At 48.3% G+C, this 13,425-nt stretch overlaps 2 protein-coding genes across 11 annotated transcripts in view; one reads left to right on the top strand and one right to left on the bottom strand.

Annotated features, from left to right (window-relative positions):
- LOC147010324 (uncharacterized) overlaps positions 1-13,425 on the bottom strand; it is an 87,492-nt gene that overhangs the window by 42,094 nt on the left and 31,973 nt on the right. For 4 of the 8 annotated variants that reach the window (XM_085859165.1, XM_085859170.1, XM_085859166.1 and 1 more), the window contains exons 1-3: positions 7,223-8,679; positions 2,682-2,839; positions 46-256 (exon numbers count right to left, since the gene is read on the bottom strand). In XM_085859165.1, coding sequence (XP_085715291.1) covers positions 46-256; positions 2,682-2,839; positions 7,223-7,280 — 427 coding nt within the window. In that variant the 5' untranslated portion in view covers positions 7,281-8,679. Of the gene's footprint in view, positions 1-45; positions 1,021-1,064; positions 2,577-2,681; positions 2,840-7,222; positions 8,680-8,924; positions 9,105-9,203; positions 9,352-13,425 lie in introns of those variants that run through there. The other 4 variants (XM_085859168.1, XM_085859167.1, XM_085859171.1 and 1 more) reach the window with 4 other exon arrangements.
- The window catches only part of RBM42 (RNA binding motif protein 42), a 67,491-nt gene continuing 63,249 nt past the window's right edge, over positions 9,184-13,425 (top strand). The window contains exon 1 of one of the 3 annotated variants that reach the window (XM_085859195.1): positions 9,184-9,362. In XM_085859195.1, the coding sequence (XP_085715321.1) occupies positions 9,238-9,362 (125 nt within the window). In that variant the 5' untranslated portion in view covers positions 9,184-9,237. The remainder of the gene's footprint in view (positions 9,363-13,425) is intronic. The other 2 variants (XM_085859192.1, XM_085859190.1) reach the window with 2 other exon arrangements.

The raw sequence follows: 13,425 nt of genomic DNA, 5'->3' as shown, positions 1-13,425 counted from the left end.
CCTTGCTCATTGATGAAGCACACTAAAAATAGAAAACGATCGTACTGAGCACACGTAGTCCAATGGTGGTAGTTCCCCCAGTTGGGTCAGGGTAATTGTTGACGAGGCAGGTGTACGTTCCGGCATCTCGGGGCACGACCCCGACAATGTGCAACGACGCTTCATGGCCTGGCATGCTTTCCGCAAACCCCACACGGCCCCCAAAGATGGGGCTTGCACCGGTGACTTGTCCTCCCATGTAACCAATAACCTGTCTCTAGGGTTGGGATTAAGGGTAGTAAGGAGGTTGAAAATGTAGACCACATGTACATTCTACAAAAGCTAGGCTCATGGAAGAGAAAAGTTAAATTGACAGTAGAGTCGTGGGGCAAGAATTGGGCACAACCAGCAAGGAAATGAATTAATAGGAAAGGGGAAGAGATAGAGATTTCTGTTTTGCTCTCCAAACTTTCTCCCTCTATCATCCAAGATCAACTCTACACTTGGCTTTCTGATTTCTTCCACTCGTGTAGTCAATGTCTGGCTCTCAACAGAATCCTTTCAGCTCCTCTCCCTGTCAAGGCTGAAGTGTGCCAAGGCAGTGTTCTGGGCCCAGTCCCATTCCTGGTCTTCATTAATGATCTCTTGGATTCTCTGGAAAAAAAGTCCTCTTTATCTCTTTGGTGATTATTACACCCTCTGCCATGACATCCATCATCCTTCAGACAGGAAGGCAGCAGCCTCTTCTCTTCATACCTTGATGGAATCACAATCTGGTCAAACACTTGGAATATGTCTTTCAATCCTGACAAATCCCACACTCTCAGTCTCACTCTCTTATTCTCACTCTCTGAAAGAACTGTATTGCAAGCTCTCTTATCTACTTTCTTTTAAATCCTCTTGAGGAAGTTCAGTCATTCAAACTCCTGGGTCTCACTATCAGCCACGATCTTTCTTGGGAAAACCACATTTCAGAGCTGGCTTCCAAAGCCAGTCGCCCAATGGGCATCCTCCGTCATGCAAAGTCCTTATTTGGCACACCTGAACTCCTATCCTCCGTCATGCAAAGTCCTTATTTGGCACACCTGAACTCCTATCCACCGACAAGGCCTTCATCCACAGCTTGATGGAATAATGCTCTCTCCTTTGGGTTGACACCCGAGCCTCACACCTTGCTCAGCTTGACACCACGGACACCAAGGCCTTCAAGATCATTGGAATCTCCCACGATGAAGCTGAGTCTATGGGCCGATCACTTTCCAGCGCAGACAGGTTGGTGTTCTCTTTGCCTTCTTCTGACTCTTTTCTGGTCTTGCTTGCACCCTCTGCCCTTTCTGTGCTTTCCCACCCCATCCAGGTTTCTGCAGAACAAACACGGTCCACCATTATCACCCTTTTGGTGAAGCTTCAAAAATCCAGAATCTCTGCTCACCTCCACTCATTCTTTCATCTTTTTTTTCCGTTCCACATTATTTCCAATCTCATTCTTCCCTCCAGGTCTTCAAATCATCTCTTCCCCACCATCTCAGATCATCCTCCATACAAAACCATGATCTCGTTAACCCCCTTTTCCCAAATCCTCCACCTCCCAAGCCCACTTCTTTCCAAATTTTCAGTGGGAGAGAGTTTGCTTCAATATCCATCCTGTCCATTGTGTATCCATCTTGTCCCCTATCACTCATTCCTCCCCACATCCCTTATTTGTCCAAGTCCCTTGCTATTTTGTCCCCCAACCCTGCTGTCAGTGGCTCCCTCCCCCCTCCCTCTCTTTCTGCTGTACCTCTGGTTCTGTTGCGTCCTGATGTGCACTGTTCTAGCTCTTCCACGACGCTGCACTTTGTGTACAAATAAATGAATAAATAAACAAATAAAAGATGATTATTCTATAGTTGGTAGGATTTGATTTTGTACCCTTCTTGTGGACTGGGGTGATGTTTTCTGACCTCCATACAGAGGGGAGGAGGCCAAAGGAGAAGTATAGACTGAATATGGCAGATTGAGGGGAAGCAAGAACGACAGAGCAGGATTTGATAACGTGGGCACTGATGCCATCTGAGCCTGTCCCCAAAGCAAGGTCAAGGCTGGACAGAACTTTATCTACCTCCTCGGGTAAGAAAGATACAGAGTCCAGTAGACAGTGGGTATGTTGGGGTCAAATGGGATGGAAATAGATTAGTTGGGTACATGAGATAAAGAGGCAAACACAGAGTTTAGACATTCTGTCTTATCTCGGGCAGAGTCTGGAGTACAGCCATTTGAGGTGAGGGATGGAATCGATGGGGAGCATCCAGCAGAGATGGACTTAACATGGTACCACCATGAATTGGTGGAGGGAGATCGATTGGTGAGTTCATCCTTGAGATTTGTAAGATGGTGTTTCCTGGCTTGGTTCAGGATGGACCCACATGTTGTGAACCTTATGGTATTTAGTGAAGTTATCCTCAGTCGGGTTAGCCAGGACTTGTTTGGATTAAAACAACAACCTGTAATTGCAATATGCTGGTGGCCTTTACTTTATTCTGAACACCGTGGGAATCGTTGTCCTCGCGTTACATCAACGTTTACACATTTACAAATGGGAAAACAGCCACGGATTTTTCCTAATGGAGGACCACGTGAGTGAAGGTGTTTGTAGGTAACTGCACTGAAGTTGGCGATGCCGTGCGTGTGAAGTTCACAGCCCACACTCCATTGTTACTCACCAACCCCTGCCCACGTGTGGGGACGAGGGTCCACAACACGTAGAGGTTCCTGAGGGGTGAGATCGAGGAGAAGGAGCAAGGTAGAGTAACCTCAGAATCCTTCACCACCTTCAGCTCACCAGGGCCCTCACTGTCCATGATCAACCCGTAAGCATTGCCTGAAAAATGACAAAACATGCACCAGTTGTATACAACAATTAAAAACAACTGTGGGGGTGGGGGGTAGGGGATAGGGAGAGATACAGACAAAAACAACGGAAAAGAGAGAGCGAGAGAGAGAGAGGAGAGAGCGAGAGCGAGAGCGAGAGCGAGAGCGAGAGCGAGAGCGAGAGAGAGAGCGAGAGAGAGAGAGAGCGAGAGAGAGAGAGCGAGAGAGAGAGAGAGAGAGAGCGAGAGCGAGAGAGAGAGAGAGAGAGAGAAGCCGGTAGGTGACATGGGTGGTCGCTATATAATTGCATACTAGTCATACAGTTTTTGATGGATCAGGCTGAAAATTTTTGACAAAGAGGTTTATTACACTGGTCAACAATTTTTTACTTTCTGAATGTTGTCTAGATTTCTACAAGTGAATTGGGGTATTCTGGCACTGCTGAATCAGGAAATGGCATCCGTTTCTCTCCATCAGGTCAGGTTTTTGTGCTAAGTTGATTTGAAAAAATCAGATCTTGTGACAAAATCAATTACATTTTTGTGGCATTATCAGCTGATTTTTGTCAACACATATCATCCTAAACATGTTTTTAAGAAAAAAATGTTTTGCCAACAACATTTATTGATTACATGATAGAAACATCGATTACTGTCATCTGAATGGTGGGCATTGATAAAGGTAAGTACAAGTAAATTGCATGTTGCGTCACCACTGTTCAAACTTCAGGGCTTGAACTTCCGTTTCTTCGAACTCCTGGAATGTTCAGCGGCTGGGAGGTCTCTCTTCAGATTCCAACAGTAGTCAGCCATCATGACTGCGTCCCAGCGACCCTGATACCTGGTCTCCATCTCCTTCATGTCCTGATGGAATCTCTCCCCCTGCTCGTCACTCATTGAACCCAGGTTCTCAGGAAACCGGTTCATATGTGAAAATAGGTAGTGCATCTTGATGCTCATGTTGCAGCCCAGGTTTCTGAAAGCAGTCAGCATGTTGTTGACAAGTTCTGCGTAGTTTCTGGCCTTATTGTTGCCAAGAAAGTTCTTCACTACCAAAGCAAATGTCTTCCACGCTTCCAGTTCCACTTCGTTCATTGAGTTTTTGAACTCTGGATCTCTGATGAGCTGACGGATCTGAGAACCATCAAAGATGCCAGCTTTCAACTTCTCCATGGTCAATCCTGGAAAAGCCTGGCACAAGTAAGTGAAGCAGTCACCATCTTTGTCCAGAGCCTTGGTGAACTGCTTGATTAAGCCGAGCTTGATGTGCAGCGGTGGGAAGAGTATTCTGTCTCTGTCCACCAGAGGGTCGTTGATGACGTTCCTTTCTTTGCATGGCACCAATTCCTCCCGCACAGGCCAGTCCTTCTTCGTGTAATGCTGAGCACGGTCCCTACTATCCCACATGCACAGAAAACATGGGTACTTGGTGAAGCCAGACTGTTGTCCCAACAAAAAGTTCACCATCTTCAGGTCAACACAAATAAACCACTTATGCTGATCATAACCAATTTTCTCCAGCACGTACTTCACCGCTTCATACTTCTCCTTCAGTGTAGTCGAGTGAGCGATGGGTACAGAGGCAAACTGGTTGCCGTTGTGTAGCAGAACACATTTCAGTGATCGCTTGCTGCTGTCAATGAACAGTCTCCAATCTTTGGGTTCGTACTGTGGCACTCCAAGCTTGAGCAGAAGCGCATGTCATAAATTGGCGCATGTAGGTATTGTACATTCTTCAGAGTTCGTTATTTCAAGAAATACAACTTTTTTGTATCACATTATTACAAAATCTGCCCCATTAACTTTAGTTTTGATCCACGAACTTTATGCTTTGCCTCACCAATTTTTGGAAGATTTTGAGGTTTTATGACTTCAAACTGATCCCTTTTCAACATAATCACCCAGAACTATCGTACCTGAATAATTCTTGTCATTAAAATAATTATTTCCAATCAAAACAATTATTTGACATGACATTTTACCCCCACCAACTTCTTCTAAAATGCTCCACACATGCGTACATGTGAACAAAAATGTAAAAAACGACATGTGGCCATATCTCAAAAACTTGACCTGATTGAACAAAACTAATGTGAGTTTTGGATTCAGCGCATCAGGTTCGTCCTAAATCAGCTTAAAAAATGCAGACAACAAATTTGTTGTTGACCAGTGTTATAGTTCGCATAAAAGCGTGGAAGCCGATTTTTGATTTTCGGAAAAATATATATAAAAATAAATATTTTTCGGATTTTTTCAAAAAATTCAAAGTCCCGTTGCGAGGAAACGGTGGCGTCCATAGCAACGGTGCTCAAAAGCATACAACTAGATCGTGGTATGAACCCACCAGTCAAGTTTCATCAAAATTGGTTGCCTCCTCTGGCCTCCAGAGCTGTCCATTACATACATACAGACAGACGGAAAACCTGAGAATAACGGTAGTCTAGCGACGACCCAATAACGGTAGTCTTGCGACCACCCAATAACGGTAGTCTAGCGACCACCCAATAACGGTAGTCTAGCGACCACCCAATAACGGTAGTCTTGTGACCACCCAATAACGGTAGTCGCGACCACCCAATAACGGTAGTCCAGCGACCACCCAATAACAGTAGTCTCGCGACCACCCAATAACGGTAGTCCAGCGACCACCCAATAACGGTAGTCTTGCGACCACCCAATAACGGTAGTCGAGCGACCACCCAATAACGGTAGTCGAGCGACCACCCAATAACGGTAGTCTTGCGACCACCCAATAACGGTAATCTTGCGACCACCCAATAACGGTAGTCGAGCGACCACCCAATAACGGTAGTCTAGCGACCACCCAATAACGGTAGTCGAGCGACCACCCAATAACGGTAGTCTTGCGACCACCCAATAACGGTAATCTTGCGACCACCCAATAACGGTAGTCTTGCGACCATCCAATAACGGTAGTCGAGCGACCACCCAATAACGGTTGTCTCGCGACCACCCAATAACGGTAGTCTAGCGACCACCCAATAACGGTAGTCTAGCGACCACCCAATAACTGTTGTCTCGCGACCACGCAATAACGGTAGTCTGGCGACCACCCAATAACGGTAGTCTGGCGACCATCCAATAACGGTAGTCTGGTGACCACCCAATAACGGTAGTCTGGTGACCACCCAACAGAGAGAAGAGATAATGATTGTGTGTGAGTTTGTGTAATCATGAGTGTGTGTGCGTAATCATGAGAATGTGTGTGTGTGTGTGTGTGTGTGTGTGTGTGTGTGTGTGTGTGTGTGTGTGTGTGTGTGTGTGTGTGTGTATATGTATATGTGTGTGTGTATATATGTATGTGTGTGTGTGTGTGTGTGTGTGTGTGTGTGTGTGTGTGTGTGTGTGTGTGTGTATATGTATATGTGTGCATGTGTGTGTATGTGTGTGTATGTGTGTGCGTGTGTATGTGTGCGTGTGTATGTGTGCGTGTGTGTGTGTGTCTGTGTGTGTGTCTGTGTGTGTATATGTGTGTGTCTGTGTGTCTGTGTGTGTCTGTGTGAGTGTGTGTGTGTGTGTGTGTGTGCGTGTGTATGTGTGAGTGTGTGTGTGTGTGTGTGTGTCTGCGTGTGCGTGTGTATGTGTGCGTGTGTATGTGTGCGTGTGTATGTGTGCGTGTGTATGTATGTGTGTGTGTGTGTGCGTGTGTATGTGTGCGTGTGTATGTGTGCGTGTGTGTGTGTGTGCGTATGTGTGTGTGTGCGTGTGTGTGTGTGTGTGTGTGTGCGTGTGTGTGTGTGTGTGTGTAAGAGAGAGCATGTGAATGCTGTTCTTGAGTGATGGTCCATCGTCCCTTCTCCTTTGGTTGGTGATCCGTGACACCGCCCATTTTAGGTGCTTGCCCATGATAGTGCATCTTTTGGGTGGTGGTCCGTGGACCGTGGACCGTGGTCCTGCCCCCTAAAGTTCCCGAGTGTTCTCCGTGCCTCGACGTTTGTCTCACGTGGATCAGACAACGACCCACACGAGTCTCAGTAAAAGTCCCAACATGTGAACAAGATCGTTAACAGAGTTACCGCAGTGATCCAAACGTAAATGTGACGTCTCGACGCATCATTAACGTCTTTGAGACTTCCGACTGGAGATCATACCACGTGACCTCGGACAGCTGCCCGACTGCGATGCCCACGTTGTACAGTCCAGACTCTGAATACGAGACGGACACATCGACCTCCCGCGAGAGACACTTCGTTTGTTCGCAACAATAATCCTGTCAGGAATGGAACCCCATTCAGCCACAGACGCGGAGCACAGCCCGACCGACCGTGCATCTGGCGATCCGTACGACTGTACGAGGCATCAGTCTGGGTCGCCATGAAGAAGAGCGTAAAGGAATAAAAATAGCGAGTGAAAACTGAGTGTAAACGACTCACCGACGGCGAGTGAGAGGGTCAAGAAGAGTGAGATTGACCGTTTTGGACACGTTGTCATGGCGACGAAGGGACCAAGTCTCCTCCAGAACAAGCTCCACCCCTCGTCGGTCCTCGCCCCACCCCTCGTCGTTCCTCGCCCCACCCCCTCTGTCCCTTCACCCCCGCGCGAACACACCGTCAGGGTTGCAGAATCATGATGATGGAAATGGGGACGGGAGCAAGAGGGGTGTTGAGGAAAAGACCGAAGGGGTGGTGAGGGAATATCCTTAAAGGGAGGATGAAAATGTGCTGGAAAGAGGAGACGATGAAAGATCAATGATGGGGATTTGGGAGGGAATAAAGAAAGGAGGAATGAAAAGTAATGGGGTGTAATATGTGGTACTGATGGAAATGAACGGAGGGGAGTGATCGGGACAGTGCGCTGGAGGGGGACGAATGACTAATAATGGGGAAGATGAGGAGGGAAGGAATTATGACTCTGGAGGGAAGGAGGGAAAATGGGAAAGAGAAGGGAGAATGGGTGATATGGAACGAACGTTCGAGCATGCGAGAACAACGAGAGGGCGAGTCACGTGGTGCAATTTGAGGCAGAGAGGAAAGGGGGGGGAGGAGGGGTGGGGATGCAAGAGGCGAGGGAGCGGGAAGACGGGGAAGTGGAGGGGAAGGCAGAAGAGGAGGACAGGTGGAGAGGTTGAGGTGAGAGGGGAGGGGAGGTGGAGAGGTTGAGGTGAGAGGAGGGGAGGCGAGATGAGGAGGGAGTGATGCGAGAATGTGGGGAGAAGCCGGAAGGGGAGGTGAGAGGGGTAGGAGGATCAGGAAGAGGGGAATGCAGAAGAGGAGGGGAGGGGACGTGGGAGTGGGGGATCCCAAGGAAGCGCATACAAAATCTGGAGGAACAGTAGAGGGTAGGATAGCTTGTTGGGAGTAGCGTCGAGTCGAGAGGAGTAGAGTACCTTGGGTGAGCCTGAGTGGAACATGGTAGAGTATATAATTACAGAATTAGAACAGCATTTAGCGAGTGGTGGAGCTGAGTAAAGGGGAAGGGGAATGTTGGAATTCTTGGAGTAGGGTCAAGTAGCGAAGGGTAACCCCCCCCCCCCCTTTTCTTTATATTTTAGCTCACCTGGAACGTAGTTCCAGGGAGCTTGTGGAATGACCCGTCGACTGTCCGTCAGTTAGTCAGTTAATCCATCAGTCAGTCACTCTGTCAGCCTTTCAGTCACTCTGTCACTTGCTCAGTCCATCACTCAGTCAGTCAGTCAGCCCGTCAACCTGTCTGTCCACAAATATTTGCAACTTCTCTGAAACTACACATATGATTTCAATGAAACTTTCCCACAACGTTCATCACTCGTGATGTACCAAAGTTTGTTCATCGCTTATCAGCGAATCATCAGCGATAGCACAGACAGCAATTCATACCAATGAGGCTCCCAAGCATGTACCACGTACAAACGTCAGAAGCAGTCGATATATAAATAAAGAACTACCCACATCTCTCACCTGTAAATGGAGGGAATAGCCAATCAGCTCTCACCTAGTCAACTAAACCCAGGTGGCTCGGATTACATAAATAAATTGACACCTCCCATGCTCTTCTGGCCGAAAGATTCTCATGTGATTCTCATGTGATTCTCATGTGTGAATGTCGTAACAGCTGTTGAGGAACTCTTGGAAGCGTTCCAAACAGCATTGCGCTTACCTTGGGTAGGCCTTCTTGGTTGCTTTATGCAGCTACTTCGAGGGAAAAGTAGGATTGCAGAGAGTGTGGGAGCTTGGTCCAAAGGTGGGGAAAAAAGAGGAATGAAAGAATGAAGGTGAGCAGTGATTCTTGATTTTGGTAGTTTTACCAGAAGGGGGTTGCTAGTAGACCTTGATCACCCTGTGGAAATATGGTGGGACAGATCACAGACAGAGTAATGGGGGGGGGGGGTGAGGTGAGGCTGGAGAAGAGACGGTGGAAGACAGAAAGACCACCGACCTGCCTGCGGTGAAAGAGTCAGGTGAGGTCAGGTATGGGAGAATGCACCAGAGCAGCACATCACTGCGTCCACTTTCCACCGGTACTCCAGAGACCTCCGTCTGGCCATTCCCCAGGCAGAAGCCTGGTCCATCTCCATCTCCTTGAGAAGAAGCTGGGGTGGGTCACGCACAAGGCCACTGGACTGTGGGTGTCACAGCATCAGGTCAGGTGTAAGTGTGCTGATGTCTGGGGTTGCTGTGGCATGTACCATGGGGGTGTTGGCTTTAATACTCCAGTTCCCTCACTTTCCTCTTCTTTGAAATCTATGGTAACAATTCAATATTGTGTAAACCCTGCAACTTCTTGGTGCACAAGAGGTGTAGTGGCATCAGGGGTAGACTGCACGTGGTTCCTGACTTCAAGTGTGCTGTTTGCATTGGTAAACAAGAGACTCCAGTGCAAGTGGAAAGATGAGTTTATGGGATATATCCCTGGAATGTGTAATTAATTCTGTTACCTTGGTGATATGATTGGTGCAGGTGGTGGTGCAGAAGCAGCAGCAATTACAAGAATTAGAAGTTGCTGGAGGACGTTTAGGGAGTTGTTACCCCAAATGACATCAAGAGGGACTTCTCTCCGATTAAAGGGAAAACTTGATGCAGCTTGCGTTAGATGTGTGATGTTGTATGGCAATGAAACATGGATGATCAAAAAGGAGGATGAATGGAGGTGTGAACAAACGAAATGAAATGAGAATGATGAGGTGTATAGTGAAGTGCAACTGAAGGATAGGAAATCAAATGTGGAATTAAGAGATATATATATATATATATATATATATATATATATATATATATATATATATATATATATATATATATATATATATATATATATATACATATTGTTATTGTTATTGATTTCCGCCCGCCGGCGTGCGGACAGCCGCTTTTAGCCGAATCGCGGCCGTACGCCCACCGGACGAGCAATACAGTCACAGCCTTCTGGATCAAACGCTGGAATCCAGCTACGGGTGTGTTTTTAAGCACACCACAGTCTTGTCAGTCCTCCACCCGCACGCTACAGGGTCCGATCGCCGAACTGTCGGTTTACCTAATTATTTGTGCGGGAAGGCTACCGAGAGGTTGCTTGGCGACCTCAACGGGAGCTGCTTGGAAACGAGCCACGTACGCAGCTCGCTCCGCTCTGCGGATACCGAGCGGTGTATTTATCGCACAGCCCCCTTGGACCCGATCACTTTATCGGCTATTAAAAAGCCAGCTATATTCCGAACTCAATGATGGCAGTTCAATGAAGGAAAGGGACGCGACGAACGGGTTAACATTCACACAAGGACATTTATTTATAAAACGATGCAAGCAATGAAGAAACATACAAGCAGTATGCAAGGAATGAATGGGGGGATGGGACAGCACACTAGCCGAAAGACCTGCAGCCGCATCTATTTGTTATTCACATGCACTTATACGGGTTTACTTGTAGACGGCGCCACAAACACACACACAAACACCCAGAAACAAATAAAAAGGAAAAACATGACCGTGTGGTGAGCTCCCCGAGCTCGTGTCCTCCACGATCCGGCTTCGCACACCATCCAAGGTGGCTCCGTCACGACCACCGACCCAGCCAGAGCGCCTTCGGTCCACAGCGCCACCTCACTCACGATCTCTCGATCCGCCTCAGCTCAGAAAAGCCCTCTCGCGCTCTCGTTCCGCCTCAGCTCACAAAGCTACCTCTCCTCGCGATTCTCGTCAACACAAGCTCCCCCGCGCTCGCGTTCCGCCTCTTTATCCTCAAGCCCCGCCGCCTTTTCATCTCCCGCCCCTCCTTCCGGAACGCGAGGGAAACTTCTCGAAGGAAGCGTTTTCCCGCCAAATCGGGGACGCTCCCTCGCTGCTGTATTTGTCTTTTTCCACTCGCAGGGTGGAATCTCTCGTGTTGGCCGCGGAGACGTCATTTGTTCGGGGGAGGGGGGGGAGGGTTGTCTGCCTGCTTTCCCTCAACGAACCAGGCTTCTGGTAATCATTGCTGAGGTGGAAACGCGGTGGTGTGGTTGTGAAGGTTGTGGTTAACGTGGCGTGGCTTGCGCTTTGTGGTGGTAGTAATGGTGGTGTGGCTGAGGTGGCGTGGTTGTTGTGGTTGGTGGTTGAGGTGATCATGGTTGTTGTGGTTGAGGTGATCGTGGTTGTTGTGGTTGGTGATACTTTGTGGTGGTAGTAATGGTGGTTGGTCCAAAATAAAGATAGTAAAAGAAAAACGGCTAACCCAAAGATCACAGCCCGGTTACACGAATAAATCCCTGAGACATCGGTGGGGAAATCTATCTGAACACAGACTTATCGACATAACTGATCTAAGGACCTATATGGTGCTCTGTGAATTTCCACAACCGTAACAATATATTGTTGCGAAACTGGAAGCCATGAGCACACAGACATTCAGGTTCCCACAGCTTAGTTATTTTGATAAGTATGTGTTTTATAGATAGCTTCCATCCCCGAGTCTAATGGCTGAATAAATGTAAATGCGCTGTGAAGTTATTTTAATAGTCAGGTTTTCTTTTATTTAACAACACCAACGATAACAATGCCATCTTCACTTCCATCCTGACGCCATGACGCTCGCGGCATTCTTCACGTGCTCGCCAGCAGGCACGCGCGTGGGCAGAGTCTAGCGTAGGCATGGTGTCCCTCCTTAGCCAATCAGCAAGGAGCGGGCGTCTTCCCCACCCCGTCTCCGACTCAACACGATCGCCATTAGACACCCGGTCAGATTATAGGCGGTGGGCGGAACCACAAACGCCTCCGCTCGGGACTCCACCCAGGGGGGTGGGAGTTGCCCCGCCTACCGTGCGCCTGTCCAATGGGGGGCGGCCAGGGAATCACGCGATGGTTCCGACCAATGAGAAGGCGAGTGGCCATAAAAAGAGGGCCCTCCCTCGAAGGAAGGACAGAGAGAGTGTGGTCGGCATGAGCAAAAAAGAGTGTGTGGTGTCCTGGGTCTGCTGGAGTGCGCGTCTCTGCCCGGGTTCACGGCGGACTGCATCTCGCGCTTCAGAGGTGCCTCATCTGGCACGTTAGAGCGAGCGACCCTTTTCATCGAGGGAGATCACCTCGTCTCACCTCAGCTGGGTTCGGCTGCGCTGGTCCATCCTTCGGTGACCGGAGCTCCGGGAAAGAGTGGACGCCCAGCTGCGTGCTCGCGGCCAGGCAGCCAGCTACCCTGATCTTCAGCCTGACTGTCCTCCGGGCTGGAGGTCCAATTAAAGACCATTTGGTCCGATTCTTTGTGTGTGCGTGTGTGTGTGTGTCCTGTGGGCCTCGTCTTTAAGTAGTAATTGTATAAGTGCTTTGCTGTACATTATTTCCCTTTCTATTATTCGGTTTAGCTCTTGCCTGACCTGCTTCCCTCATTCCCCACCTATTGTATAAATAAACGCCCATTTGTTAAATGTTTTCAGCTCGTTCGCGTCTATTCATTAATTGACTGAGCGTGCCGCATGCCGAGAAATTAGCTGGCCATTACCGTTATAACGGGACAATCGGGACCGACGGTTCTCGGCGATGAAACCGCTCGGAATCGCACACGGAACGAGTGCGCTAAGCGGCTCGTTCCGTACGGGTGCCGTCGAGGGTGTGAAGACTCGGTAGATCGCCACGTGGTCTCTAGGTATTTTGAGATTTGGCGAATAACCCTGTACAACGTGGTGGAAATATTGACGCTTCACGGTCCAAAGCAGAGGACCCATATTCTCCGGAGTTTTCCGGATAAGTACGATCTGAATTCCGGGCAATCGGTCGAGACGACTTGTGGCTCCATCTTGCGGTCGTGCCCGCGGCCGACATCCGGCCCCGCAACAATACATCTAGGTTATGCAGAGAAAGCATTCGTGGGGTTATGCGTAGGGGAAGGTTGAGGTTGTTCGGACATATGGAAGGAAGGAGGGTGGGCAGCTGTGTGAAGAGGTGTATAACTGAATGTGAGTGGAAGGAGAGCTGGAAGCCGTCCAAGGAAAACAAGGGATCGTGCAGCCTGGAAAGCAAACATTGGATGAACCATGACTTAGACATGCAAGAAAACGACCATAAAACGATGATGATGATAATGATGATGATAATGATTGTTTTCATGTAAACAAGTTCTGATTGCATTGCATTTGATATAATAATAATCATGAATTAATTATTTTATTGAGGTAAATTCTTTAATTAAAATTACT

Source organism: Eptatretus burgeri, chromosome 16 (genome assembly GCF_056783735.1).
Source record: "Eptatretus burgeri isolate ZD-2024b chromosome 16, Ebu_testis_v1, whole genome shotgun sequence".
NCBI classification, from domain to species: Eukaryota; Metazoa; Chordata; class Myxini; order Myxiniformes; family Myxinidae; genus Eptatretus; species Eptatretus burgeri.
Note: the sequence above shows the minus strand (reverse complement) of the source record. Positions and strands in the feature narration are given on the sequence as shown.